At 47.1% G+C, this 27,119-nt stretch overlaps 2 protein-coding genes across 2 annotated transcripts in view; one reads left to right on the forward strand and one right to left on the reverse strand.

Moving 5' to 3' along the window:
* The window catches only part of LOC309807688 (forkhead-associated domain-containing protein 1-like), a 323,120-nt gene that overhangs the window by 250,915 nt on the left and 45,086 nt on the right, over positions 1 to 27,119 (reverse strand). The gene's annotated exons all lie outside the window — the stretch shown is intronic.
* LOC309808017 (NUT family member 2F-like) lies at positions 8,719 to 15,542 on the forward strand. Its single transcript, XM_082628031.1, has 7 exons — positions 8,719 to 10,174; positions 11,162 to 11,259; positions 11,894 to 12,037; positions 12,300 to 12,472; positions 12,786 to 13,213; positions 13,620 to 13,736; positions 14,253 to 15,542. The coding sequence occupies exons 1-7, from the start codon at positions 9,488 to 9,490 to the stop codon at positions 15,042 to 15,044; spliced, it is 2,439 nt and encodes an 812-aa protein (XP_082484157.1). The 5' UTR covers positions 8,719 to 9,487; the 3' UTR covers positions 15,045 to 15,542.

Raw genomic sequence — 27,119 nt, forward strand, 5'->3', positions numbered from 1 at the left:
GAGGAGCTTACCAACAACCTTCAGGAATGGCAAGAAAAACAGTGAACTCAAAGGAGTTGTGGGCACCACACCTGTTTCTCCTTGTCCCAAATGTTATCAGAAATTTGCTTCAGATCCCATCACTGCCACCAATATATTTACCTTTTTCTTTTTAAAAAGATAAGCATTTAATCATAAAATCATCTTGTTAGCAGTAGCAATCATAAGAGGGGATTTTAGAAAAGTGCACATACATATTTTTATACAGAACATTTCTGGAGGGATACATATTAAACTGTTAGTGGCCACCTCTGCATGCCCCCAATGTATTAAAAAACAAAATTTAACAGAGTAAATTGGAAGATTTACTTTGAATTTTGAATAAATTGGCCTTATTAAACGATACATGAATCAGGCAGCATCTCATCTGATAGAAAGGGAGATACTCCAACGGGTTACACAACATGGAAGGCTTTCTTTTTTTTTGGCCATGCCACATGGCATGTGGAAATCTTAGTTCCCCGACCAGGGATCGAACCCATGCCCCGTGCATTGGAAGCGCGGAGTCTTGGCTGCTGGACCACCAGGGAAGTCCCAGAAGACTTGTATAGTAAGGAGGGTGGGACAAAGAAAGAAAGTCATCATCAAGGGAAAAAATGGAAGTTCACTGGAGGAAAGTAAAACTTCAGGTGACAACGGCGTCTCATTGGCTAAACTGCGGAATTTTCTATTAGCTATTTCTATTTTCTATTTCTTGTTGCTGGCCAGGAAGGAAGTCTTCCCTCCTCCAGTTGGGGTAGTAAAGTGGTTGCACTTCCTCTTTGGGGTCAGTAAATGACTTCTTCCTGTTGGGGTAATTGATGATGAGTGGCACGGCATGAGAGCTCCCTCTACGGGCCTTCCAGACTCCAATTCTAGTGCAGGTTTCCTTTTGTTAACATTCACAGCATGTTTTATTGGCAGGAGGAGTCACAATGAGGGAGAAAAGGACACAAGACTCACCATAAAGAAGGCTCAGAAATGCTTGGGTGGGTCCAAGGGAGGCACAAGGTGGCTGTGGGGTCAGCTGGTGGCTACAACGATCACATGGTTCCCTCTGATGGGTTTGCAGCTCGATGTGGAAGAGTGAATAAAAGGGTCAGTTCATCCTATCAGAGAAACATGAAACTGAGATAAGCTTCCCACTGCTAGAAGCATCTTGAGCCTTCAGAAAAGAACAGAGAACATGTCTAAAGGGTTTGGGAACATCAGAGCCGTATCTCCTCAGAGTGGGACTCCCCAGGCTCTCCAGGTCTCAGTCCCCAACTCTCCCTCAGTGACAAAGCCTCCCTACCTCTGTCCTTGTCAGCTCAGTGATCCCTAGAGGTCCTGCCTATCCGTGAGGACTTAGGTTTCCATGAGACAGGTTGGTTGAGACCTAGTGATACAGTTGACCAGCCTGATATGCAACAGTTCCCACCACCCTGGGGCAGTTGGGCTCAGGGACACATGGCTCTGGACCCCATGTGGAGGGTGTCCTTGCACGTCCGCTGTGCCACAGAAGAGCCAGGAATGCCTGTAGCTGTCCAACTGATTCTCAGGGGGTTTTCCTGGGAGAGCCCTTGGTCATCTGACCTCCTATCCACGAAGCCCCATGACTTTCTGATTGCTGCCTGTCATGCCAACAACACACCTGTGAAGGTTCTGCTCTGCATGGCCATCTGTCCGCCAGGCGCCCCCTTCTAGGGACCCAGACGCTAGGACCACACAAATGCTGAAGGAGTGTCCACCTGCCTAAGGTACAGACACCCCTGTATCCATCTGCATGATTTCTACTGGGAATCAACAACATTTATGGGGATTCTCTGGCCCTAAAGAACAGACCAACCTGATAGGAGCAATGCAATGATTCACAATTACCAGGGTCAATGCACATATACAAGGGCCCATAGCCCCAGATGCCCCACTCACAATTCACATGAGTGTCCCATACGTACCCACCGATGCCCAAATATTCTTGCTTCATACATACACAATCCAAACACGCAGATCAGTGGTACGCTGCTAAGTGCTTGATAAAAAGCTCTCCGAGAAAGGCGGGAAAGACTTCACTTATGGTATCTACATGGTATAAATATTCCCAGCATGACCAATTTCAAGCTACCCACCTGACATCACTAAACACACAGCTGGGAAGAGATATGCACCATTGACTCTCCCAAGACAGTATGAACCAGTTCCAGCACATCCCATAACTTTTCCTGTGAATATGTGCACAGAATCCACTTACACCCCAAGTAGAACTCTCAACTCCCACCACAGATATATAACCAAAAGGATACCACATATACATTTGTGTTTGTGTATATATATATATATATATATATATATATATATATATATATATATATCCTGAACACACACCCTCACCCTGAATAAATACACAAACAGACCACCTCTTACTACCTAAATTTTTACAGATGAAACCTTACTCACCCTGAATATTCACATTCCACTCTCACAACTATATATACACACACAACATGGGCCTGAAAACAAACATGTGCAACCAATATGCCATCCAGATGTACACACTGAGTACCTAAGCACACAGGGTCACCAAGTACACAACTGTCTCATGTGCAACCCCAAAAAAGACCCATATGCAATCCCACAGCCCTAAAATACATATACTGCAGGATTCCTGCACACACACATAACCTACACAGTCCACTGGTTTCCAAACACACAAACTCAACTCTCACATCCCACAGAATACATACCCCAGAAGCCCCAGGAACTCAAAAACACACACAGACACAAATAATCTATACTTATCAAATACAGCTGACCCTTGAACAACTTGGGGGTTAGGGCGCCAACCCTCCATGCAGTGGCTCTGCATCCATGGATCCTGTAGTAGTCCTGTAGTAGTTACTGAAAAAGAAATCCACTATACGTGGACCCGTGTGGTTCAAACCCGTGTTGTTCAAGGGTCAACTGTACATATAAGTCCACCTCACTAATATGAGAACACACATACAAGCAACACCACTAAATTCTTCAGGCATTACATTTTTTTTTGTTTGTTTGTTTTTGCGGTATGCGGGCCTCTCACTGCTGTGGCCTCCCCCGTTGCGGAGCACAGGCTCCGGACGCGCAGGCCCAGCGGCCATGGCTCACGGGCCCAGCTGCTCCGCGGCATATGGGATCCTCCCAGACCGGGGCACGAACCCGTATCCCCTGCATCGGCAGGCGGACTCTCAACCAATGCGCCACCAGGGAGGCCCCAGGCATTACATTTTGAAATAGACACATAGAGGACTCGAAGCCTCCTGCTACACTCACAAATCACAAATACACACATCCACAAACTACTCATGAGTATACACCCCAAATGCTCAGACACACTCAAAACAGAAAAACACCGACAACCTCTGCAGTCTTACTAAGATACATACACAATTCTCACACACCTATGGACACACACATGCAAATATTCCTAACCCCTGAACATATGGATCCCCTCCCAAACACTATACATTATGCTACCTCTCCAGAATACAAGCTCCCCACCACTACTCCAACATACAAACTGTATAGGTGTGTGTGTGTGTATATATACATTTCTACCCTCACCCTGAATATATAGACAGACCACCTCTTACTTCTTCCAAACACATGTATAAACACCCTAGCGTTCTCCAAAGAAATACACTTTGAATACTCCTAACAACTCCATACCTTATGAACAAACTCTGATAATGCATGCACCTGATGATGGACACGCACACGGATTAGAATACACAAGTAAGATACATGGAAATATCTCCAGCAAACCATTTATGAAACAACTTCCATATATCAAATTATCCCTAGCTATCAGGAGCCAGCTCACACATATGCAAGTACTAACAAATACCCGTATCACATATTTCTAATACATACAAATGCAATTGTCCATCTTCCCTGTAGAAACATAGAACCCCACCTCTCTATCAGATACACTCACTTCCCAAAATACATAAGCCTAAGAGGCTCCTACTGAAAATTACAAATGCACAGCCTCAGCAAATATTCCTCCAAGTGGCCATGCCCCTTGAATACACACACAAACTCATTTAACACACAACTCTCCACAAGTCCCAAATAGAACCACAATTACCCAGTACACTACAAATAGGCAATAATGTCACCCTATACGCCCTTTGTTCCAAATACACATACAGTACCACACTACTGGCGTATACATAACCCCATATTCCCAACCTCTCACGCAGAATGAACTCTGCCATCTTGCAGAATACAGGATCATACAAACACAACATACCTACACATTCAACATCCACCAGCCCCATAAAATAGTCACAGACTTGCCCTCTACACATCCAAATATACATACACAGCTCCTGAAAATGCACACCCACAAACACCCCATAACCATACAACATGCCCTGAATACACAAATGATCAGCCTACATTCCCCAAATATACAAAGTTAACAGACTGGACACCCAAAGTAATATACACCACTACTTTTCCTGACATTGCCCTTACGCATATGCAGATAATCCTTCCAAATCCACCATTACACACACACAAATCCCCGAATTCATGGGTGAAAAAAACACATGTAAACATATTCCCCAAACACCAAATTACAAACACCTTACCACCAACTCCTTGAGTATGCCTGCGTCACATCTCAACACCCTCCAAATACAACACTCACTCTTACACACTCTCACAAAAACACAGGCATGACCTCCCTTCAAACACAAATATCCACGGACAAAACCAACCCACACATTTGACTACATATCAGATTCCCACCAACCAATTAAGTATGTACAGACCCCATCTATGCTTGCAAATCAATCATGATTTGACACCAGACTACAAATACATGTTTATTACCACATTCAGCAAAGTTGCTCGCATCACTGACAAAAGAATGCAGTTTGAACACAAGTGTTGACTGATGTTTTTATGATAAGAAGGAAGACACTAGTGAAACGATGAGTGTGTTCCTTCCATCTTCACTCATTTTCCAATCACCTGAGCTACACCTTCGGAACCAGATGAGGGTTTTCAACTCGCAAGAACTTCCCTCTAGCTTTTGTACTCTTCACAACGCGCAGACTAGAACGGCACCTGTTTAATAGCTCGCACACACTATTTAGCCCCCACTGTAGGCCCCGCAATCACTGAACCCTTCATGCAGCCGGCTCCCCAGTGGTGCCAATAATCCTGGGGTAAACATCTCAAGGGAATCGAGCTCTATGGGGGCGTGAATCCACATTGTGGGGAGTCTCCTTACATGGACAAGGGCACAAATAACCCACAGGGTGAACAACAGGGCAGAGCGGTGACACCTGAGGGGTGAAAAGTCCCCGTACCCCTTACCTCAGGATTCCTAGAATTGACTCTACAGGCCGCCATGACAGGCCCCTCCCCCGCCGGACAGCCATTGGGGCCCCACCCTCCGCGCTCGCGCATGCGCTCCTGTCTTCCGGAGCAAACTGCCCCAGCAGACGCCGGGAGCTGTTGGACGACGGCGGTCCGCGTGCCCGAGAGCCCCGCCCCAGTGGGAGTGCACAGGCGTGCGCGGGCGTGCAGGCGCGGGGTGCGCGGGCCTAGGAGGTCTCTGCCGGAGAGGACAGAAATGGAGGGTCGGGCAAGCTGCGGAACTTCTCTGGCGACGCTCCTCGCTGGGAACCTTCGTGACGGTCTCTTCTTAAAACCAGTTCTTGGGAAATGTGCACTCGTGAAACCCATGCACTTAGCTACAAAGAGTTCTGGAGAGCTCCGCTGTAAGCACAGTGGCCTCAAGTTGGGGCAAGTACTTTCATGTCCTTTGGACTGCCGTTCCTTGGTTCTTGTTAATGCCTTTCAAAAAACAGTAGGTCCTTTTTCCTAGCACACCTGAAGTTTCCGTTAAAGAACAATGCTAGCAAAGAATTTCAGACCTGGGAAACACTCTTAAGATACTGTCTCCTGACTCCGTTCCTAGAGTTTTTCCAACGCATTTACTCTACTAGAATATTTTTTCTCAGTGTTCACAGGTGTTTCCTTTGTACGGTTTTGGGGTTTTTTAAAAAAATAATTTTGAGAAAGAGTTGACCATCGGGGCCAATTTCAACAGGTAGTATGGGAACAATTTTATTTTCCCTCCCTCCTTTTTTATAATATCTTGCAGAATTTCAGTTGACAATAAAGCAACAACAAAAATAGTAGCGGGATCAACTTACTGCCCTGACTTTGTAATACTTCCCGAAGAGACGTCAGTCATCAGATCCGCTTTCTGGTCAAAGGCAAGATTAGAGCATTTCTCACTCAACAGGATGCCTCTGAAGACCCCTCCCATGTAACAGCACTAAGCGCCTCCAAGTGCAGACTTGAAAACTCCGCAAGACACAAACATGGTATCTCTTCGTTTCTTTAATGTTTCGTGATTGAGTGGAAGATGAACTGTCTTCTGAGGCTTGTGATGCATGTCCAGAGATGTTTTTTCTCAGTAGTCAATGCCCGCCCCCACCTTCTGTGCAGGAATAGTCAGAGATCATGATCCAAAGGACTTTTAGATACTCCCTTCTGTGACTGGTCTTCCCAAGTTACATTTGGGCTAATTTGATTCTCTCTGTCTGTGGGGTGTAGGATTTTGAAGTATTACAAAGGTGATTGCAGAATTGGGACTGGCTAATTTTTGCACAGTGCAGTTTTTGTATCAGTGGCCTTGAGAAGAGTCCTTCAAATACTGTATCAGAATTATGAGTGAGAATCTTGTAAATACTTGGTTGAATGACTGAACAAAGGGAGGAAGCAACAAGGCAGCCTGCCTTTCTCGAGTGCCTGGGTACAATATTTTGCCTCACCATTCCTCTAGTATGAAGTTATTGGTTGCAAATCATTTAAGTTTTCCTTCATTATAAAAGCTCCAGGGCTTCCCTGGTGGCGCAGTGGTTGAGAGTCCGCCTGCCGATGCAGGGGACACGGGTTCGTGCCCCGGTCTGGGAAGATCCCACATGCCGCGGAGCAGCTGGGACCGTGAGCCATGGCCGCTGAGCCTGCGCGCCCGGAGCCTGTGCTCCGCAACGGGAGAGGCCACAACAGGGAGAGGCCCGCGTACCGCAACAACAACAACAAAAAAACCCTAGGTTGATGGATAAAGACGTGAAAGGAAGGGACTGTCATGCTCAACCTCGGTGCCGTGAATCAAAACAACAGTTTATAAACTACCTAAAGAGGCACACGCCAATTGTGTTGCCACTGTGGGAGGTGGAAGGAACTTCCGGTTCTTGCCTACCTGCCAGAGCCCTCGTGGAATGTCCCCCCAGCGCACGCCACCCCGACCCACGTGCCCTCTGCCCCTCCCCCACCGCAGAACGGTTCAGCCCGCATTTTCCGGTTTACTTTCAAACGTGTCCCTCGTTGACTTGGATCCCGAGCATTTGCTGAAGCAGGTCGCTCTCTGGCTCCTGGTCTCGACTTTTCTCATTGAGGCTACCAGGCAGCAGTAGTCCGTGCCCAAGCCTGCAGGATGGCTTCAATAGGAGGTAAGCCTATAGGCTGGGGGTGTGTTCTCAGAGACCCTGCCATCCTCACATCCTTCAGGTTCACACGTTACACTTAACTGTGGGCACACAGTTGGACTGAAGTAGAGGGAGAAGAGAGCACTGGACGCACAAGGACATTTCACCTGGGGAGACTGGGGAGCCTGAAGAAACCTGAGACTGCCCTGGGGAGGAGGGGTCGTTGCAGGTGGATCAAGAGGAATTGCCCTGGCTATGGAGAAAGGATGGCAGCAGACAGTCTGATTCTTTCTAGAAGGGAGACAAGCCACTTTGAAACGTGTGTGTAAGGATGTGTGTGATGTCCTGGTGGTGACACAGGGAGGGTCATGAGGAAAGCCTAGAGCTGTATTGTGTTCCTGAGGCACCTGAAGCTTGCCTCACCATATCTTTCAAAGGGATTTGAACAGGAGCATAGTGTATCTCAGGGGGCCGTGGGGAGAGATGGTCTTGGTGAGAAAACTATTCAGTGGGGCTGTGTGTGGCCACACCTGCAGTGAAGTGTCCTCTCCGAGAGCTAGGCAGGGGGTTACTCTAACTGCCGCAGCCCACACCTCGTCCACTCCTCCCAGCCCAGAGCTCACTTGTCAGTTCAGGTAACTGTTGCCTTGGATTCAACAGGGGATGGGCAACCGTTACGTGTAACTGCAGCCAAGAGAGGGCTCAGGTTCCTGAGTTGCTCTGAATTGTTCTTCCTTTTGTGGAATGGCAGTACTTCAGACCTACTTCATCTTGTCCCGTATCTCATGGTGGACCCTCAGGCTGCCTTGAGAGGAAGAATTTGTTCCTATTTCATGTCACTCCTTCATGGACAGGGAACAGATGTGGAATGGGGTTGGTTCGGGTGGAACGTCTATGAAGGCTGCTTCCTCTTTTAAAGGGGGAAGGAGTGTAGCCCAGGATCAGGAAGATGATCTTCTGTGTTACTATTAAACGTCCTATGACATCTGTTCCGGTTAGTTAGGTGCACCGTGGTGTGTACCTTGTTCTCCTGAACAGGGATGTGTTTCAGACAACTTGATCACCATGGCATCTGGCTTATGCCTGCATCTCAGATTGTCTCTCCGTTATTGGGAGCTGGAAGGGGAAGGACCACAGGCAGTCTATACTCCCACGACCAATGTAACATGACAATTCCCTGGCCCTTGTTTAATCCTCTGCAGCCATCACTGGCTGTGAAATGACAGAATCTAAGGGACATGCGCCTACTTCTCAGACCACGCCAAGCCCCTAGGAACAGAACTCCTGACTGATGACAGTGACTCTGGGCACTGGGGAAGGGGTGGCAGGACCTGGCCCATGTTACGTATCTGCTGTGGGTTGTTCGGAGATGCAGGTCCTTTCTGGGCCAGTGTCATGGGTTTGTATCAGGATTCCATTAGAGATATTTTCCAGCATTTTGTTTTGTTTTGTGAGGCTAGGAAAGAAAGAGGGGATTTATACTGAGCATCAGGAAAAGGAGGACTGAGGAGGAGGTGGGGCCCTAATATTTTACACAGTGCCTGTCCACAAAGGGCCTTTGGGGGCCTAGAACTTACCTTGCAGAAGGCCCCTACCTGCTAGTACGCCGGCTGAGGGGCATTTCTCACAGAGCGGATGTCCACACAGCTCCAGGTCTTGGGAGACAGCCTGTGAGGCTTAGGTGCCAGGGTGTGCCTTAGGGAGGCTCTCCAAGTGAGTGCTTGCTGAGGCAGTTTCTTCTCGGCAGGCAGGGGTCAGGGAGCTTGGTGGATGGGCGTGGGGTCACGAGTGGAATAATTCTCAACTGGAGGTCAGGGCATGAAAATCACTTGAAGACATTTGCACGCTGCAGTTTCCCTTGTCCAAGAGTCTCTCATCTGTGGAGATTTACACTCTGATGCCGCAGAAAGCCTCAGTCCCACTTGCCCATTCTCCTCCTCCATTCACTCCTTTCCTTTGCCTCAACAGCATCTGCACTGCTGGGAACGGATGTCCCCATGAACCCCGGTGCCTCCTTGTCTACTTTCACGGCAGTGTCCTTTCCTCCACCCATTCCTGGCGCCCAGCACTGGCCACCCTGGGAGCAGCACCTGCCACCTCTCATCGCCCCCGCATTCCCTCCCGGCAGCAGCCTGCGGCTGCCAGCTTTCCCCAGAATGCCTTTGGTGGCTAATGGTGGCTGTGGCCCCGGTGCCCCTGGGGCTTGCAACTTCACTGTACAAGTCAGGTCACAAGGGAGGCCAGTGCAGGCCCCCCAGACTCAGACCTTTATCGTTCCTCAGGGCCCCCTCAACTGGAGCGCTCCAGGGGCCCTCAGCGGGAGTGCTGCATGTCCTGCACCCATATTCTTAGCGACCCCTGCGATGGAGACCATTGTGACTGCTCCAGCTGTTGGAGTTACTCAGGCTGGCAAGGGAGGCTGGACCCCAGGCTTTCCTCCTCAAGCTCCACCACCAGCTGCCCAGATGGCCCCTAACATTCGCCCAGTGAACTCTGGGCCATGGCCACATGGCACTTCCAGGGAGGGCAGCCTGGACACCAACCAGCCCTATGCCTCGCAGGAGGACTGCTCTAACCACCAGAGCGTGTACAGTAACTTCCGACGGTGGCAGCGCCTCAAGCCACTGGCCCGGAGACACCTTCCCCAGAGGCCTGATGCGGAAGCTCTTTCCTGCTTTCTCATGTGAGTGAACGCTCAGGGGGTCATGAGCTTATCGGAGCTCTTAGATAAAGAGGAACTGGGGATGGACTCGCAGGTTAGCTTTCTAGGGATACTGGAAGCAAGGTGTGAGGGCGATGTCCACGCCATGAGAAGGCACACTGTCGGTCATACGGGCGAGCCTGCCAGTCCATGACATCATGACTGAAATGTGCCTTATCTCAACTGACCCCACCCCCCTGTGAGTCTAGCCAGCTTGCTCTTCCATGATTCTCCTGGTAATACGGCCTGAAGACTTGCAGTCAGAGAGGGTCGTGGTGTACGTTGAGGAGCCAAGGAGTGGATGCCACACTCTCCTGTGCTGCCGTCTCCTTTCATACAGCACTTGAGTGTACATGGCCGGGGGAGGTCACTTCGGAGAAGGGGGAGGAGCGCGGGGCCCAGGAGAGCGCTTCATGCACGCCTCGACTTTGTTGATGTGGAGAATTCCACTAGGAACAGGGTGATGGGAGAGCTCTCCTAAGGGCATGGGCTCTCTCCCACTAGAGTTGTGAGCCTGGCAGGCATTTCCATCCTAAACCTGCGGTCCCTCGTAAAAAGGGGACAATCACACTTCATTCAGAGGACCGTGCAGAAGACTCCTTGGGCTAATCTATGAAGTGTGAGCGGATTGCCTGGCACATGCCATGCCTCATTGATGATGGTGATTTTTATTATGAAAAGGCAGCCTTGAAGAGGAAAAGAGCTCCCCAAGGCACAGTGTCCCAGCTCTAGCCTGGGAGTGGATGGTCATCCTCGAGGGAGTGTGAGGTGGTGACAGCCGTAGCCGGGAAGGCTTGTCTCTGCTCTCCCGGACATCTGCCTCTCACTCTCCTGTTGCTCAGTCATGCTGTGTTGAGTGATGTGTGGTCCACATTGGTGGGTGGGGTCAGGCAGGTGGGGGCTGGGCTGGGCACAGAGACTGACCCCGAGTGCTTACAGCCCAGCGCTTCGATCCCTGGCCCGCCTGAAGCCCACCATGACACTGGAGGAGGGACTGTGCAGGGCCGTGCAGGAATGGCAGCACATTAGCAACTCTGACCGGATGATCTACTACGAGATGGCGCAAAAGTGAGTCAGCGTCCTGGGCCCAGGGGCTGCGTGGAGGGTGAGGCGAGTGGGTGAGGGCAGGGGCTGGCCGTGGGGGTGCTCATCAGAGAGGACAAAGGAGAAGGGCTGTCGCTCGGAACGGGGGGCCCGCAGCCCAGAGGCCCTACAGTCCTCCAGAAACCCCTCCCTCACCTTGACAGTTTGGGTCTTCTGTCCTTCCTCCACCACGAGCTCTGCCCTCCCCTGAGTTTGACCTACCCTTGCCCTCACATGAAGGTCTCAGGACGGGGCAGGGTGAAGCTGTGAGTCCGGTAGGGGTCCAACTCCGGCCATATGGGCTGGGCCGGGGAAAGAGCTCCACCAGCCAGCCTGCTGCTTCCTTAGTGGTGGCTGGCTGGCGGCCACTGACATCGATTTGGGACCCCCTCTCCTCACAAAAAGTGGCCTGAGTGGGTACCCTGGCATCCCTCAAGAGGCTGGGGAAGCCAGCTGTCATCAGCCCAAGGGTCTCTGGCCCTTCCAGTGTTTGCTCCACGGTAATCCCCTTGGTTTAAGAAACAAAACCAAACAAACAAGCACCTCTCAGAGGAAAGGAAGGCCTGTCCTCTAAGCTCAGCATCCACATCGTCCAGCCTCTCCTGAACCCTGTCTCCAGGTCTACGTTCCAGAACTCTCAGTCCCAACCCAGGGTCCTGGATTTGGGCAAGGACCCCTGTGGGGAACACATGCCTGTTCCAGCCTCCGGCTGTCAGCCCTTCATGTGGCTCTGGATGGGGGGCATGAGGAGGGTGCCCCCTGGGTCAGCCACGTGTCCCGTTGACCTGGTTCAGTGCAGCGACCTGGCTCTATGCTGTTGAATGCTCTCCAGTGCTGGTGAGGCAGGAAGGGTCCCAGATCTTGTATCAGTTCCAGGAGCAGCTCTCTGCTGTGGACAGCACCTCACAGGGCCTTGACAGCCCCAAGGCAAATCCTCTCCCAATCCCTCATTCTTGGCTGCCTTTGTTGGGCTCCAGAACCCAGGCCATTTTCTCAGGGTGGCCTGTGCCTCCGTCACCCCCCAGGTTCACGGAATTTGAGGCAGAGGAGGAGATGCAGGTTCAGCAGTTGCAGTGGATGCAGTGCGCGCAGGGCCTGCCTCCTCCAGCCCCACCGAAGCTGGATCCTCGGGGGCCCCCAGCCCTGAAAGTGGGCCTTCAGCCAGCCACCCAGGTTCCCACTGGAGTTGAACGCACAGGTAAGGGCCCAGGGTTGGCCACTGTTCCCATGTGGATCATCTTCCTTCAAGACAGGGGCATTGGTCTTTCAAGCAAAACAGCCACCGAGGCGGGGGGTGGGGGGGTGGGGTCTCAGATGCCCTTTGTCACTACGGGGTATTGACTTGGTCAATTTTGTAACTTCTCTCACGCCTCCCTGTCAAAGGACTGCACACAAAGTCTGCCTAAGAAGTGGGCTTGATGGGGACACCCCTGGAAAATTGGAGGTTCCCCACTTCCTTACATGTGACTCTTAGATGCCCCCTTACCTCCCCCCTCCAACTGTGCATGAAGCTTCAGGTGGTCCTGACCCCCCCACACCCACATCAATGTCCCCCAACAATGCCCTCATCAGCGTGCGCTCGGTGGTCAGGAGGTGGACCGGGAGCCCCTCACCTTCCTCCCCTTCCTCCTGCTCTGCCTCAGCCTGTGCTCCCAGGATGTCCGGCCCCAGCGCCCAGCCCTCCCGCCCGAAGCCACACAGGTCCCAGCGACCCCCGGAGCCCAAGGCACCCGAGGAGATTCCACCTGAGGCTGTGAGGGAGTATGTGGACATCATGGAGGCGCTGGTGGGGCCCGTCCACTCAGCCACAGGCGACTCAGATGCAGAATGGGGAGAGGACGGAAATGAGCTGCAGCAGGAAGAGGACGGCACCTACTCGGACCCTGATCTCTTAAGCTACATTGACAAGCTGTGTTCCCAGGAGGACTTTGTCACCAAAGTAGGCTAGGCCTGGAGACTGGGGTCTGCAAGATGCCAGGGCATGGAACTCTCAGCACCCAAGATCTGGGTTCTGCTCAGGCCGTTGGGACTTAAGCTCAGCTCCTTGTTCCTGAGCCTGGTGTTAGGGGAGGTTTACGCAGATATTTGTGTGTATATGTTTGTGTCTATCTGTGTGTATGCCTTTGTGTCTGTGTTTGTGCCCCTGTATATGTGCTCTTTTGTGTGTGACTGTGTATGTGCATGTTTGCATGTGTGTGTGTGTGTGTGTGCGCGTGCGCGCTGACCATCCCCGCCTTGTGCAGGAGAGTGGGGTGGGTCTCTGCTTTTCACTTTCCCTCCTGGCCTTCTTGTCTCACAGGCCACTCCTGGCCAAGGATGCTCACAGCCTCTTCTTTCTGTTCTAGGTGGAGGCAGTCATTCACCCTGGATTCCTGGCAGATTTGCTTTCCCCAGACCCACAGCTGGATCTCTTGGCCCTAGGGAAGGAGCTGGAGCAGGAGGAAGGGCTCACCCCCGAAGAAGTGAGTCAGGGGAGGGAGAGGGACACTCAGGGAGCCAGGGGACCCCACGGGAGGGGGACCCCAGGTGATCCAGGAGACAGGGGAACCCAGATGACCCAGGGGAGCCAGAGGAGGGAGGGATCCCCGGTAGAACAGGGGACACAAGGGACACCCAGGAAGACCAGGGCACGGAGGGACCCCAGTGAACAGGGGAGAGGTAGGGCCCCAGAACAGGAGGGCCACATAGCGCTGTCCATCCCTCCCCTGCCTGGGACGCCTGGCATGGGGAAGGGCCCGTTCTGGGGTGGGTGCAGTGCAGGGTGAAAGGAAGGAAAGGATAGGGAGCCGGGAGGGGAGGGAAGGTCACAAAGCTGGGAATCAGTTGCAGGAGGATGGCAGGCTGCCAGTGTCTGTATTTGGATTCGAGTCCTGGGGTCGCCCGTCCCCTCCTCCCCCCCAGGGCCATTGTCCCACTGCCCAGTGCTCCTCTCTCACACGTGTGTGTGGAGCCGTCACTGTCCTCCTCCCTCCTACCAGCTGGTGCAGAAACGACTCCTGGCCTTGAAAGAGGACGACGGTGTGCGGGCAGCCCCGAGTCACAGTGCATCCGAAATGGCCTCAAGTCCTTCTGAGTCCGACGCCGGCCAAGGTGCCCAGAGGCACGACCAAGACCCCCATCTAGGGGTCAGTGATGAAGCCTGCCCACCAGAGATTGATTCTGAGGCTCTTCATAGGCTCATCCAAACAGACACTGCCCTGTGCAGGCCCAAAGTCTTTGTTCCCTCTGGAGGACATCAGGAGTTCTCTATATTCCGGCCCGTACGGCTCTCCCCTCCCCAGGGTCAAAGGCGCACTGGCCCTCTACTGAGATCCAGGGATGCGTCTGTTCTCAGAAAGGCCTCTCCTCTTCGGGAGGCCCGAGTGCCCGGGGACGGGTCCAGTGAGAACGAGGAGGTGCTCCAAAGCGTCTTCATCGTAGACTCTCAGCATATACTGGTGCCTTTCGGGATGTCCCTCAGTCCTGCGCATGTCTCAGCCCTGGCTTCCTCTGGAGGTTGGGGGGCCCAGAGTGCTCCCCAGTCCCCCTCCTCTCAGAGAAGAGGCCTCAGCCCAGCTCCACCAGCTGCTCCCAAGTCGAGGAAGCGGGCTCTGTGTGGACGCCCAGCCGCTGCTGAGAAGCTGCCCATCCCCGGGGCTGGCCTCGGCGTCTCTGGGAGGCCAGCCTTGGCTCTGGGGCTGGCTCGCCCCTCACAGCTGAGAAAGAGAAAGCGTGACCCGTTTGACACAAAGAAGCGTGGGAAGAGGAGGAAGAAGCACTGCAGCCAGTAGGGAACAGCTGGGCCGGCCCTCCAGGGCAAGGACCCAGGGCAGCCCCCTGGGGAGCCTAGGGGCTCCTCCTCCTCCCAGTGCTGATCCTGGATGATGTGGGGGGAAGGGAGGGGGGCAGGACCACCAGGGTGGGGAGGGGGAGCGGGATTGTGGGGGGTTAGGGAGGTGGGGGAGGTGGGTGTGGTCAGGTGTGGGTCGGAGGAGGACCTTTGGAGTGATGTATGTAAACTGTGAACAAAGATCGTTTTCGTGGGAAATGCTCTCAGGCCACTGTCATCTTGTTGGTGTTGAGCTGCTCCACAGAGAGCGATCCTGAGAGGAAGGAAGGATGAGGGAGGTCACAGGAGCTCTGGGTCTACAGGTGGCCACACCTTTCCTCCACATAGACAAGGACTCCTCAGGCTGCCCCTGGGAACGCACAGCTCTCACTTTCCCCAGGGACCCCCTCATCAGCCCCTTCTCTAACGCCTGCTTGGCTAGGGCCCTTCTGGGGCATCTGTACCGTCTTCTGCATCCCTGGACCTTCGGGGGAGGCAGAGCTGCTCTTGTGCCTTTCAGCCCTCTGGACACTCACCAGTTTCTAGGATGGAGCCTGGAGATGGCCCTTGTCATTATGGAGCTTCTCTCTGCTTTCCTGAAGCGGCCAGACGACGGCGCTGGGATGACCCTCTGCTCATCTAGGGTTTCCTGTGTGGGTGGCCTGACCAGAGACGAAAAGTCTTGGCCATGGGGACAGGACTGTCTGCCTCATTGTAGCGGGAGCATCCTCTAGTTCCACTGGGATTATTGCAATGTGGAGAGTGGTGGAGGCAGCTACCTCTTAATCCCAATGAGGATGCAACAAGGGGAATGGGTGTGGGGAAATTCATGGGGCACCCGTTAAAGGTGTGTATAAGGGAAAGGACAGTTGGGCCCCTTTGTGGAACTTGTGGGATTTCTGTGCAGCAGCATCTCGTTCAACTGAGGGAGGAGGACCCATCTGGCTGTGGCTGTGGGGACTGGCGTTAGGGGCCTACGGGTCCGCAAAGACACCCCAGAACTACTGTCCCTTCCCTTTCCACCCATGGCTGGACACGTGTGTGTACTGGTATCAACACTGGTTTGTATCCCCATAGAAAACAGATCCTCCTAACAAACTATGACCACGTTTCACAAGAACAGCTTGCTCACAGGGGCAGCAGGGGGTGGGAGAGGTGTCTGTGGCCCCAGATCTGAGTGGGAGCTGGGATCCATGCCGAGGAGTGTGGAGGCCTCAGTCACCGTCCTGTGGGTGCCGGCAGAGGCTTCGAATCATCAGAGCAGGGGAAATGACCCCCTCATTAGAGTGAGACGAGCAAACAATGAGGGGCAGGGAGTAGACCCCTGCTGTCTCCCGGAAGTGCCTCCCCTCCCAGTCTGCTTAGCCTCTGTCACAGCCTGTGCTGGCCCACCTCTGAAGCCCCTTCCTCCTAAAGCACTGAGATGCTCTGATCTTTTATGGACCTGCCCTAGGCCTCACCCCCCTTCCCTGCTGGCCAAAGGCTCTTCTCCTGCTTCTGAGTTCTGATTCCTTCCCCAGGACCCAGGCAGGTGTTAGGACAACAGAGACTCCCTGAACACGACCCCTACACCACCAGCATGCAGGACTGGGGCCGCAGGCGTCCACAGGTGGCCTGACTCTCTGCTGGACCCTGCAAAGAGCTTGGAGAAGAAAGGGGCTCATGTCTCTCCACCTCCACAGAATCCGCAGGTCAGCCTCACAGGTCCCCCTCTGTCCAGGTGGGCAGCACGTATGTGCTCCCAGCCCTCCTTGACCCTTTGTGAAAGAAAGTTTTTGCAGCTTAGTAGTCTGATATTAGGCAAGGTGTCTCAGGGCTTGTTCCTTTTGAAGCCCTACAGGAGAATCTGTTTCCTTTCCCTTTCTGTCTTCTAGAGGCTGCCTGCATTCCTTGGAATTAGTCCCTTCTTCCATCTTCAAAGTGCATCACTTTAATCTCTGCTTCCCTCATCACATGGTCTCTCCAACTCTGACTCTCCCTGTGTCCCTCCTATACAGCTCTTTGTGTTTATATATAGCCCACCCAGAAAATTTAGGATAATCTCTTCATCTCAAGATTTTTTACTTAGTCACAGCTGCAAAGTCCATTTTTCCATACAAGGTGACGTTCACATATTGTCATAGGAGGGGTTAAACACGGACGTTTTGGGGGAACCATAATTTACCCTACTAGAAGAAATCCACAAGAATACCTACCATCAGAATCCACATGAATAAAAGACTATGACCAAGTGGAATTTATTCCAGGGATGCAAGCCTTGTTCAATGGTAAAAAATCATCAATGTAATCTACCATATTGAGTCTAAAGAAGAAACACATACTGTCACACCAATTAATACAGAACAGGCATTTAACGAGATTCAATACCCATTCATATTAAAAATGCTCAGAAAACTAGGAATAGAAGGTCACTACCTCAACCTAATAAAGAACATCTACAAAAAACCTACTTCTAACATCACATGAAATGGTGAAAGAATGAATGCTTTTCCCTGAGTTCAAAAACAAGGTTAGAATGTCCACTCTTATCTTAGTTTTCAACTTAGTACTTTAGATTCTAGTTAGTGTAGTACAGCAAGAAAAGGAAAAAAGAGGCATACATATTAGAAAAGAAGAAATATAACTGTCATTCTTTACAGATGACATAATTGTCTACATAGAAAATTCCAAGGAATGTATAAGTAGACTCATAATAAATTATAATAACTTGCTTTAGCAGGATCTCAGAATATAAAATCAATACATAAACATTAATACACAACATTGATCATATTTCCATATACTAGTAACAAACTGAACGATTGAAAACCAAAATTTAAAACATTGTAAATAGGTTCCAGTTCAAGATGGCAACATAGGAAGATCCTGAACCCACCTCCTCCCACAAACACACCAAAGCTACAGCTACATATGGAAAAATTTCCTCTGAAGAAAACTAAAAGATGGTGGAGCAACCCCTTCACATCAGGAAAACCAGAGGGAAACCACATCAAAACAGGTCGGAAAGGCTGAGACACGATTTTGCCATAAACCCCATCCTTGGTGTGGAGACACACAATTAGGAAGAAACTCAAAACCTGGAGCTTCTTCCTGAGAGGTGAAGGGTATGGACCCCACATTGGGCACTCCAAATTTTAAGGCTGGCACCTGAGAGATAGACCCTCAAAACATCTGACTTTGAAGACCAACAAGGCACATCCCATGAGACCCACAGGGCTGTGGTGAACTGAGGAACAGCTCTTAAAGGGCCTGTGCACAGACTCACCTGTCCCAGGGCCAAGTGTAGAAGCAGCCCTTTGAAAAGCACTCTGACTTTGGTGAAAGAGACTCACTTCCCAATTTTAAAGCATTAATCTGAGGAACAGGGGCCTGCTGGAATACTCCCCAGGGACAGAGGCTGGCGGGTGCCATCTTCCTGCTCTCTCTCTGCCTTGATAAAACTGAAAGGTGCCATCTTTTTTCCCCTTTTTCCTTTCCTGCAGGTGACAACTTTGTGCTCCAGCCAGCTGGCTCCTTCTTCCCTGCTCTTCCTCTGTCTTGCTATATATATATATATTTTTTCTTCTTCTTTTTCTTTTCCCTCTTTCCCTTTATTCAAATGGTGTCATCTTTGCACTCTTCCCACCGCCTCACTCAGCCAGTAAGCATCATCTTCACACTTTCCTTCTGATGTGCTCCAGAGAGCCAGAATCTCCAAGACAGGAGATCCCAGTTTTGTGGCCTCCACTCAGGGGATGCTCCTTGATCACCTGGCTCTGGAGGCCAGGAGGGATTTCTTTTCTGGGTCCCATGGGACTGTAACAATTGGAGAGACAGTTCTTGGCAGGATACCACCCCCAGGATGTACCACTACCCATCTGACTGAGACACAGCCCCAGCCTTTACATGAAAAAGGCCTATTTGCTAGTAGGGACAAGACTTAAGAGCAGGCTTCAGGTTCAGCACACATCTAGAGGCTACGGATGTGCTCTCGGGGAAGGTAGGCTGGGGGTGCCATCTCTCCACCCTCACTCTGCCTTACTACAGTTCACTGGTATCTCCCAGAATGGAGCTTGTACACTTATCTGAAGCACTGTTTTCTTGTGACTGCTCCCCAGGGAACACCTTCAGATTGCTTGCTTCTGGGGCGCAGCAGGGCTTCCACTTGCAATCTCACAAGACTAAATATATTTGCATTCTTTAAAAGCTGTTACCAAGTTTTCTGGCTTCCTATCAACCTGAATCTAGGTGCTGCCTGAGATCCTCCACTTCGGGTTGCTCATTTGTCTTGGCACACCCTCAACTGCTGGGATGGTGTGCCAGGTCTATTAAAAATAAACTGCTTAGACAATCACAAAGGTTTGAGAGGCAACCAAGAGTAGACAGGGTTAAATGACAAGGTTCATCTGTCACACAGCTCTTCAAGACTGGGAGATGTGGCTATTTCACTTAATGCATAGAAACCAACACAGAGAGCAAAATGAAGAAAGAGAGGACTATACTCCAAAAAAAGAACAAAATAAAACCTCAGGAAAAAATCTTAATGAAATGAACATAAGTAATTTACTTGATAAAGAGTTCAAAGTTATGGTCATAAAAATGCTCACTGAACTCAGAAGGGAAATGGATGAAAACAGTGAGAACTTCAATGAAGAAATAGAAGATATAAGAAAGTTCCAAATAGAAGTCACAGAACTGGAGAATGCAATAACTGAACTTAGAAATACAGTAGATGAAGCACAAGAAAGAATAGGTGAACTCAAAGACAGGTCAGAGGAACTCATCCAATCAGAGAATAAGGAAGAAAAAAGAATGAAAATAATGAATATAGCTTAAGGGATTTATGGCACATCAAATGGAATAACATTCACCTTATAGGAACTCCAGAAGGAGAAGAGAAAAGGGGGCAGAAAACATTTGTAGAAATAATATCTGAAAACTTTTCCTAACCTTGGGAAAGAAACAGACATCCAGATACAGGAAGCCCAGAGAGCTCCAAAGCAGATCAACCTAAAGAGATCCATACCAAGAAATACTAAAATTAAAATGTCAACGTTAAAGATAACAAGGGAATCTTAAAATCACCAAGAGAAATACAACTTTTTATATAACTTGTTATATGCAACTGGTTATACAACTTGTTATATAACTACATCAACCGAAAAAGCTTCTACACAGAAAAATAAACAATCAACAAAATGAAAGGGCAAGCTACAGAATGGGAGAAAATATTTTCAAATCATGTACGTGATAAGGTGTTAATATCCAAAATATATAAGGAACTCATACAGTGGCTATATCTATATCTATATCTATATATAGATATATAGATATAGATAGATATAGATTTTCAAACAATTCAATTAAAACTTGGGCAGAAGAACTGAATAAAAAATTTTCCAATGAAGACATCCAGATCACCAACAGGTTCATGAAAAGATGCTCTACATCACTAATCACCAGGGAAATGCAAATCAAAACTACAACGAGATATCACCTCAAAGAGACTAAGAGGTAACAAATGTTGACAAGCATGCAGAAAAGGAAACCCTTGTGCACTGTTGGTGGGAATGTAAATTGGTACAGCCGCTATGGTAAACAATATGGAGTCTCCTCAAAAAATTAAAAAGAAAACTACCATACATTAGCAATCCTGCTTTGGGTATATATATATCCAAAGGAAATGAAATCACTATTTCAAAGAGATATCTGCACTCGCACGTTCATTGCAGCATTATTCACAATTGCCGAGAGATGGAAACAACCAAAGTGTCCATACATGGATAAATGGATATAGAAGATATGGTAGGTACATAGATGGAATATTATTCAGCCATGAAAAAGAAGAAAATCCTGCCACTTGCAACAACATTTATGGATCCTTGGGGCATTATGATGAGTGAAATAAGTCAGAGAGAGAAAAATAAATACTGTATGATGTAACTAAATTGTAGACTCTAAAACAGCCAAACCCAGAGAAACAGAGAATAGAATGGTTGTTGCTAGGGGTTGGGGTTGGGGGAAATGGGGAGATGTTGACCAAAGGGTAAAATATCCAGTTAGCACATGAATTTCTGGGAATCTAATCTACAGCATGGTGATTGCAGTTAACAGAACTGTATTATATACTTGAAAGTTGCTAAGAGAGATCTTAAATGTTCTCACCAAAAAAAAAAAACGGTATTTATGCGAGGTAACGGAGGTGTGTTAACTAGCTCCGCTGTGGTAATCATTTCACAACATGTAACATACCAACAGGTTGTATACTTTAAACTTACACAATGCTATATGTCAATTACATCTCAATAAATTTAGAAAAAATACAGAAAACAGACTGTTGCATAACGTTCAAGCAAAAGTATTAGTTTGGGACTGCTTTTTCTTGAATTTAGTCATTGTTCCTTCTTGAATCTGTTTTGTATCACATGATAGCAGACTCATACAGGCAGCTTACTTCTGATCAGGTGCAGCCAAAAAGAAGCAACTGATGGTATATGGAAGTTTAGGGATAAGCTATGAGATTTCTCCCTTTCTTCCTCTACTTTGTGAAGATTCTCCAGCAGCAACTGTGTAACTTACACGGTTCCAACTCCAATGAGACAGAACTGGTATGGTCTGACATTGATGATCATTTAACCTGGCCCTGGACACCTTTACAACCCTCTCCTTAACTTTGCCTTTCCAGCATAGGGGTACAAGTAAATTCCTATTCCTACTAATCACTCCATTATCTAGGTGGCCCTTCTTTACTTCTCAGAAGTTTCATCACTGGTGTTCTTAATACCCTGTATTAAATTTATTTGCAAAGACTTGAAACAATTTCTATTTTATTTGTTATGGGCAAATACAGTATAATAAAATTTCCAAATATTAAAAAAATTAGAAGACACATGAAATCTCAAAATGGGGAAATGTTAGCCACGTTTAGGAAGAAAATGTACTAATATTATTGGAGGAGAGAATTCAGGAATTGGAAGATAACACTAATGAGTTTGGAAGGTATAAGACTGTGGAGAAGTTTGAATGGTGGGCTTCATGCCACAGGAAATAGGGAGTGATTCAAAGTTCTATAAAGATTGTGCTCACTTCAGCAGCACATATACAAAGTTTTATAAGATTAATCTGAAAGTGGTAGGCAGTTTGGAGTATGCGATGGAGTGATGTCAAAGAAAAATTGCACCAGATGGTTAAACAGGCAAGGAGTACTTTACTCAAGATGATTCTGTAATAGGGGAGAGAGACTGAACTCCGTTCTGCTGAAACAAAAGGCATGGAAGTTTTTAGATGCCAGGATGAGCTGTAGGAAAAATAGTAGAGGATGATGGGGAAGAGGTTGGTCAATATAATTAGACCATCTCTGTTTGCTTTGGCTCTTATCAAAGTTAGGCTCCTATACTCCCCACAGAGACTGGGAAGTAGGGGCAATACCTTTCTTGAAGGTTATATTTCAAAGAGCTGACTCTTAGGTCCTTGAGAAAGACATTTCTGGGTTGGAAAATTATCAAGTGACTAGGAGAAAATTTACATCTCAAAGGGGCAGAGAAAGAATTTATAATTTCAAGTTTCTTAAAGTAAATGTTTTCAGAAAAGGGAGGTTAGGGGCCTATGGTAAAGAAAAATCCTGTCTGAAGTTTAGCCAAACTGAGGGACACATTAAGGCCATCTTGATCAGTAGTTAAAATTAGCATTACCTTCAGGAAGGTTATTTTATAAAGAAAAGCAATGCTTTAGGAACTTTCTCAGAAGAATCAAAAGTAAGTGTCTGCTAGTTAGATACAGGTCAGGAATAATGAGAAAGGGCAGTTACAAAGTAAACTCAACTAATGTTCTCTGTGTTGTAGCTTTAATAAAGATGAAATAAGTAGAAAAAAAATAATCCATTGGTACACGGTGAGAGCCAATTGGATAGATTGCCCAATTAGAAATACTTCTTTATTTTCTAGTCATTATCAGTCAAGGATTAACAAACCTACTTTTATTAGATATACTTCTGTCTAGGGATTGAGAAATATCAATTATTTAAACTTAATCACTACTTTATTTCTGTGAGATTTTTAAAAATATACTTTGGGGAAAAGTAATGGAAGAGTGATATAGCACTAAAACATTGAAGTGAATGACATAATAAGATCCTATCTTTCTCAATTTAAGGAGAAAAAAAGGGAGGGCAAAAGAAATGGGCAGAAAGTAAGTTTACCTACCAGTCATTGTGTCAAGTGTTTTCATATATTTATCTAATTTAATACTCACAAAACAATGACACATAAGGAAGATATTTATCCCATTCCATAGATGAAACTCTATTTACAAAGTAATATATCAACCATTTGTAGAGCTGACCCTTGAATTTAAGGCCTTACATCTGTGGAAATGCAAGAGCCAAACCCTGCTAATACAAGGTGCTTAGATGAGGTAGACTTTAGTGAGCAGGAAAATCAGAGCATGCGTGAACTGATGACAAGTTTTGCTGATCTAGTAGCTTTGTGAGATTTGTCTAGATTCAAAGGCCCTTGCTCTACTAAACCATCAAATTAGAGGTGGTCTCCTTCTGAAACAACCAATATTTGCAGAGCTATTCAGACTTTGGGTCATGGTATTTTTTCAAGGATTAACTATTATCACTGGCTTTTCAAATTTTAACTTTAGAAAGTCCTTGCTTTTGTTGGAAGCAATGTTAAATTTTGATGCAGTTGTTTGCAGGGATGAAACTTGGTCGCCCTCTGGAGGCTATTCTCAGGTCCGACTAGCATACCTTAATTTTGAGAAAGAAGTCAGGTCTTAACAATTTAACAACTCATTTTAAATGTGTGGAACTTATGTATATACATTATACTTTTTTAGAAGTTACAAAACATTGAGTTCAAAATGCTCAAAATATTTTAAAATGCTGAATTAAACGATTTATGGCATAGCATGTTTTGAATTCCTGTTCTCCCTTTGGAAATGGAGATGGTCATCATTCTCCTTTTATCATGCAATATCTATACTGGGACTAAAACCGTTATTTTTTCCTCCCCTATTATAGGAACACATGGGCAATTAGTTCTATAAAATGAATAATAAAACATATGACACAATACTATACACTCAATTACTACCAAGATCTTTCATTTTAAGTTTTAAAAAAAAATCTCTAAATTTCCAATTAAAAAAATTTTTTTTCTTTCTCTTAGAGATAAAACATCAGAGCTTACAAGAACCCTTAAAAACAGAATGCCTCAAAGGATAAAAATGTTTTGCTCCCTAGTTCATTCTTGTTCAGTTTTCTTGTAGAAGGTGTATTATACCAGTTAGTGTAAATTATACAAGCAAAGTTCTTGCCATATATTGGTGACAGCTTTTCTACATCAAGTAAGCAGTTAAGGGGCTTCCCTGGTGGCGCAGTGGTTAAGACTCCACCTGCCAATGCAGGGGACACGGGTTCCAGCCCTGGTTCCCGAAGATCCCACATGCCGCGGAGCAACTAAGCCCATGTGCTGCAACTACTGAGCCTGCGCTCTAGAGTCCGTGTGCCACAACTATTGAGCCTGCGCTCTAGAGCCCATGTGCCACAACTACTGAAGCCCGCGCACCTAGAGCCCATGCTCCGCAATGAGAAGCCACCGTGATGAGAAGCCCGCACACTGCAACAAAGAGTAGCCCCCACTCTCCGCAACTAGAGAAAGCTCACGTGCAGCAACGAAGACCCAACACAGAGCCAAAAATAATAAATAAATACATTTTTTTAAAAAAGTAAGCAGTTATGAGCTGCTATAAACCTACTGTTTCTTTACTTGATTTAAATGAATTTAATTCTTTAAATAACTGAGCAAGTAGAGAATTTAGACTCAGCCATTATTAGAGGTACCTTATACAACCAAAGTGGTATAAAAACCCTGTAACATCAAAGTGTTGTGAAGGTCCTTCTGGTCTTCTGAGACCGGGACACCTGTACCTTTATGTCCCATTTATAAATGTTCCTCTATAATGTTTGGGATGCTGAAATATTTGATGAGATAGATACCTCATGCTTATTACATGCCTTCCCTATATCTCTCTCAACTACATCCCTCTAATGAGTTGGTGCAGCTCCAAGGCTCTATCCAGTAACAAGGTAGTGTCAGGCAGTGCTTGTTGTACTCACTGGCTTTTAATCCTCCAACTGCCTTGTAATCTCCTCCTTCACACCTTGATGCTTAGAAATGGCATATTTCCTGAGGAAGAGGCTTCTAGGGAGTCCTGTATACTTGCTTGAAATGGGGACAGGAGGATGGAGGAACAGAAGGGAAGATATACGGAAGATGAACGGATTTTTTTTAATATAAATTTTTCTGCCATAAAAACTATAGGTACCAAGCAAAGCAATCAGGGAAATTTATATTCATGCATTAATTTACCACTTACAACGATGAGTAGATAGAGGACATTAGATAGATTAAGGAAGTATCTAGGAGGTAAAATGGATAAGATTGATAATGGATAGGATACAGTGGCTGATGCGAGAGGTTGAACTCAAGGATTATTGTTAGGTGCCTGGTTTATACAACTGGGTGAATGGTGTCACTATACACTAAGACAAATGAAAATGAAGGAGGAGAGATTAGGCAGTTTAGGGAGACCGTGAGTATTTAGCTTTATGTATATTTTAAATGAACAGATTTAGATGTTAAATAGGCAACTGGATTTACAGAATTCAGATTAGAGGTCTCAGGTACACAAATGTCCAAACTTTATGGAGTTGGTAACTGAAGCTGTGTGTTTCTGTGAAATCATATTATGAGTTCCAGAGTGAGAGGACATAATGGCCTAAAACTGAATTTTGAAGAATTTCAACATTTAATGTCTGAGGAGAAGGATATGTACCTGCAAAGAAGATAGAGAATGAACTGCCGCAGAGATGAGAAGAAAACCAGAGGAGTTTTTGGGTCAAGGAAAATCAAGTCTCAAAGACAGAAGCAAATCCTACTTACAGGTCAAGTAACTAGGAGATAAAATTTTCACGTCGCATCCATGGATTTGGAAATAGCTTATGAAGTACCTTTTTATTGGAGTAATAAAAGATGGATTCTATTGGGAGTGGGTTGAAGCATGAGAAGGAAGTCATAAAGTGAAGATATCAAATATAGAGAAACATTTTTAAACAGCTTTATGGAGGTACAACTGATGCACAAAAAATGGCACATGCTTAATGTATACTATTTGATGAGTTTGGACATATGCATAAACCCATGAGACAATTAACACAATCAAGGTAATAGACATATCTGTCCCCTCCAAAAGCTTCCTTGTGTCCCATTTTTTCTGTGTGTGGTAAGAACACTTAACATGAAATTGACCCTCTTAACTAATTTTAAGTGGTTAACACTATTGTTAACTATAGACACTATTTGTACAGCAGATTTCTCGAATTTATTCATCTTGTATAACTGAAAATTCATACCTGTTGAACAACAGCTCCCCATTTCTCCCTTTCCCCAGCCCCTGGCAACCAACATTCTATTCTCTGCTTCCATGAGTCTGATTATTTTAGATACCTCATATAAATGGAATTATGCAGTATTTGTCCTTCTGTGACTGGCTTATTTACTTAGCGTATTGTCCTCCAGGTTCATCCCCGTTGCCACAATGGTAGAACCCCCTTCTTCTTTTAAAGTTGAAAATATTCCATTGTAAATATATACTACATGCTTTGAACCATTCATCTGTTGATGAACATTTTGGGAAAAGCTTCTTGACACTGATCTTGGCAATGATTTATTGGCTATGACACCAAAAGCACAGACCACAGAAGCAAAAATAGACAAGTAGAACTACATCAAAATAAAAAGCTCCTGCACAGCAAAGGAAACAACCAACAGAATGGAAAGGTAACCAATGGAATGGGAGAAAATATTTGCAAATCATATATCTGGTAAGGGGTAAATATCCAAAATTTATAAGGAATTCCCACAACTAAGTAGCAAATAAACCAAATAACTCCATCAAGAAATGGGCAAAGAACTTGAATATACATTTTCCAAAGAACACATATGAATGGCCAAAATGTATATGAAAAGGTACTCAGCATCGCTCATCATCA

This window comes from Mesoplodon mirus, assembly GCF_964341445.2.
Source record: "Mesoplodon mirus genome assembly, chromosome: 7".
Taxonomy (NCBI): Eukaryota; Metazoa; Chordata; class Mammalia; order Artiodactyla; family Ziphiidae; genus Mesoplodon; species Mesoplodon mirus.

Excerpts from the sequence above, each read along its gene's own strand:
- LOC309808017 (XM_082628031.1), top strand. The coding sequence starts at position 9,488 with ATGAACCCCGGTGCCTCCTTGTCTACTTTCACGGCAGTGTCCTTTCCT. Across the intron at positions 11,260-11,893 it reads TACTACGAGATGGCGCAAAA|GTCTACGTTCCAGAACTCTC; the intron begins GTGAGTCAGCGT and ends CCCTGTCTCCAG. Across the intron at positions 13,214-13,619 it reads AGGAGGACTTTGTCACCAAA|GTGGAGGCAGTCATTCACCC; the intron begins GTAGGCTAGGCC and ends TTTCTGTTCTAG.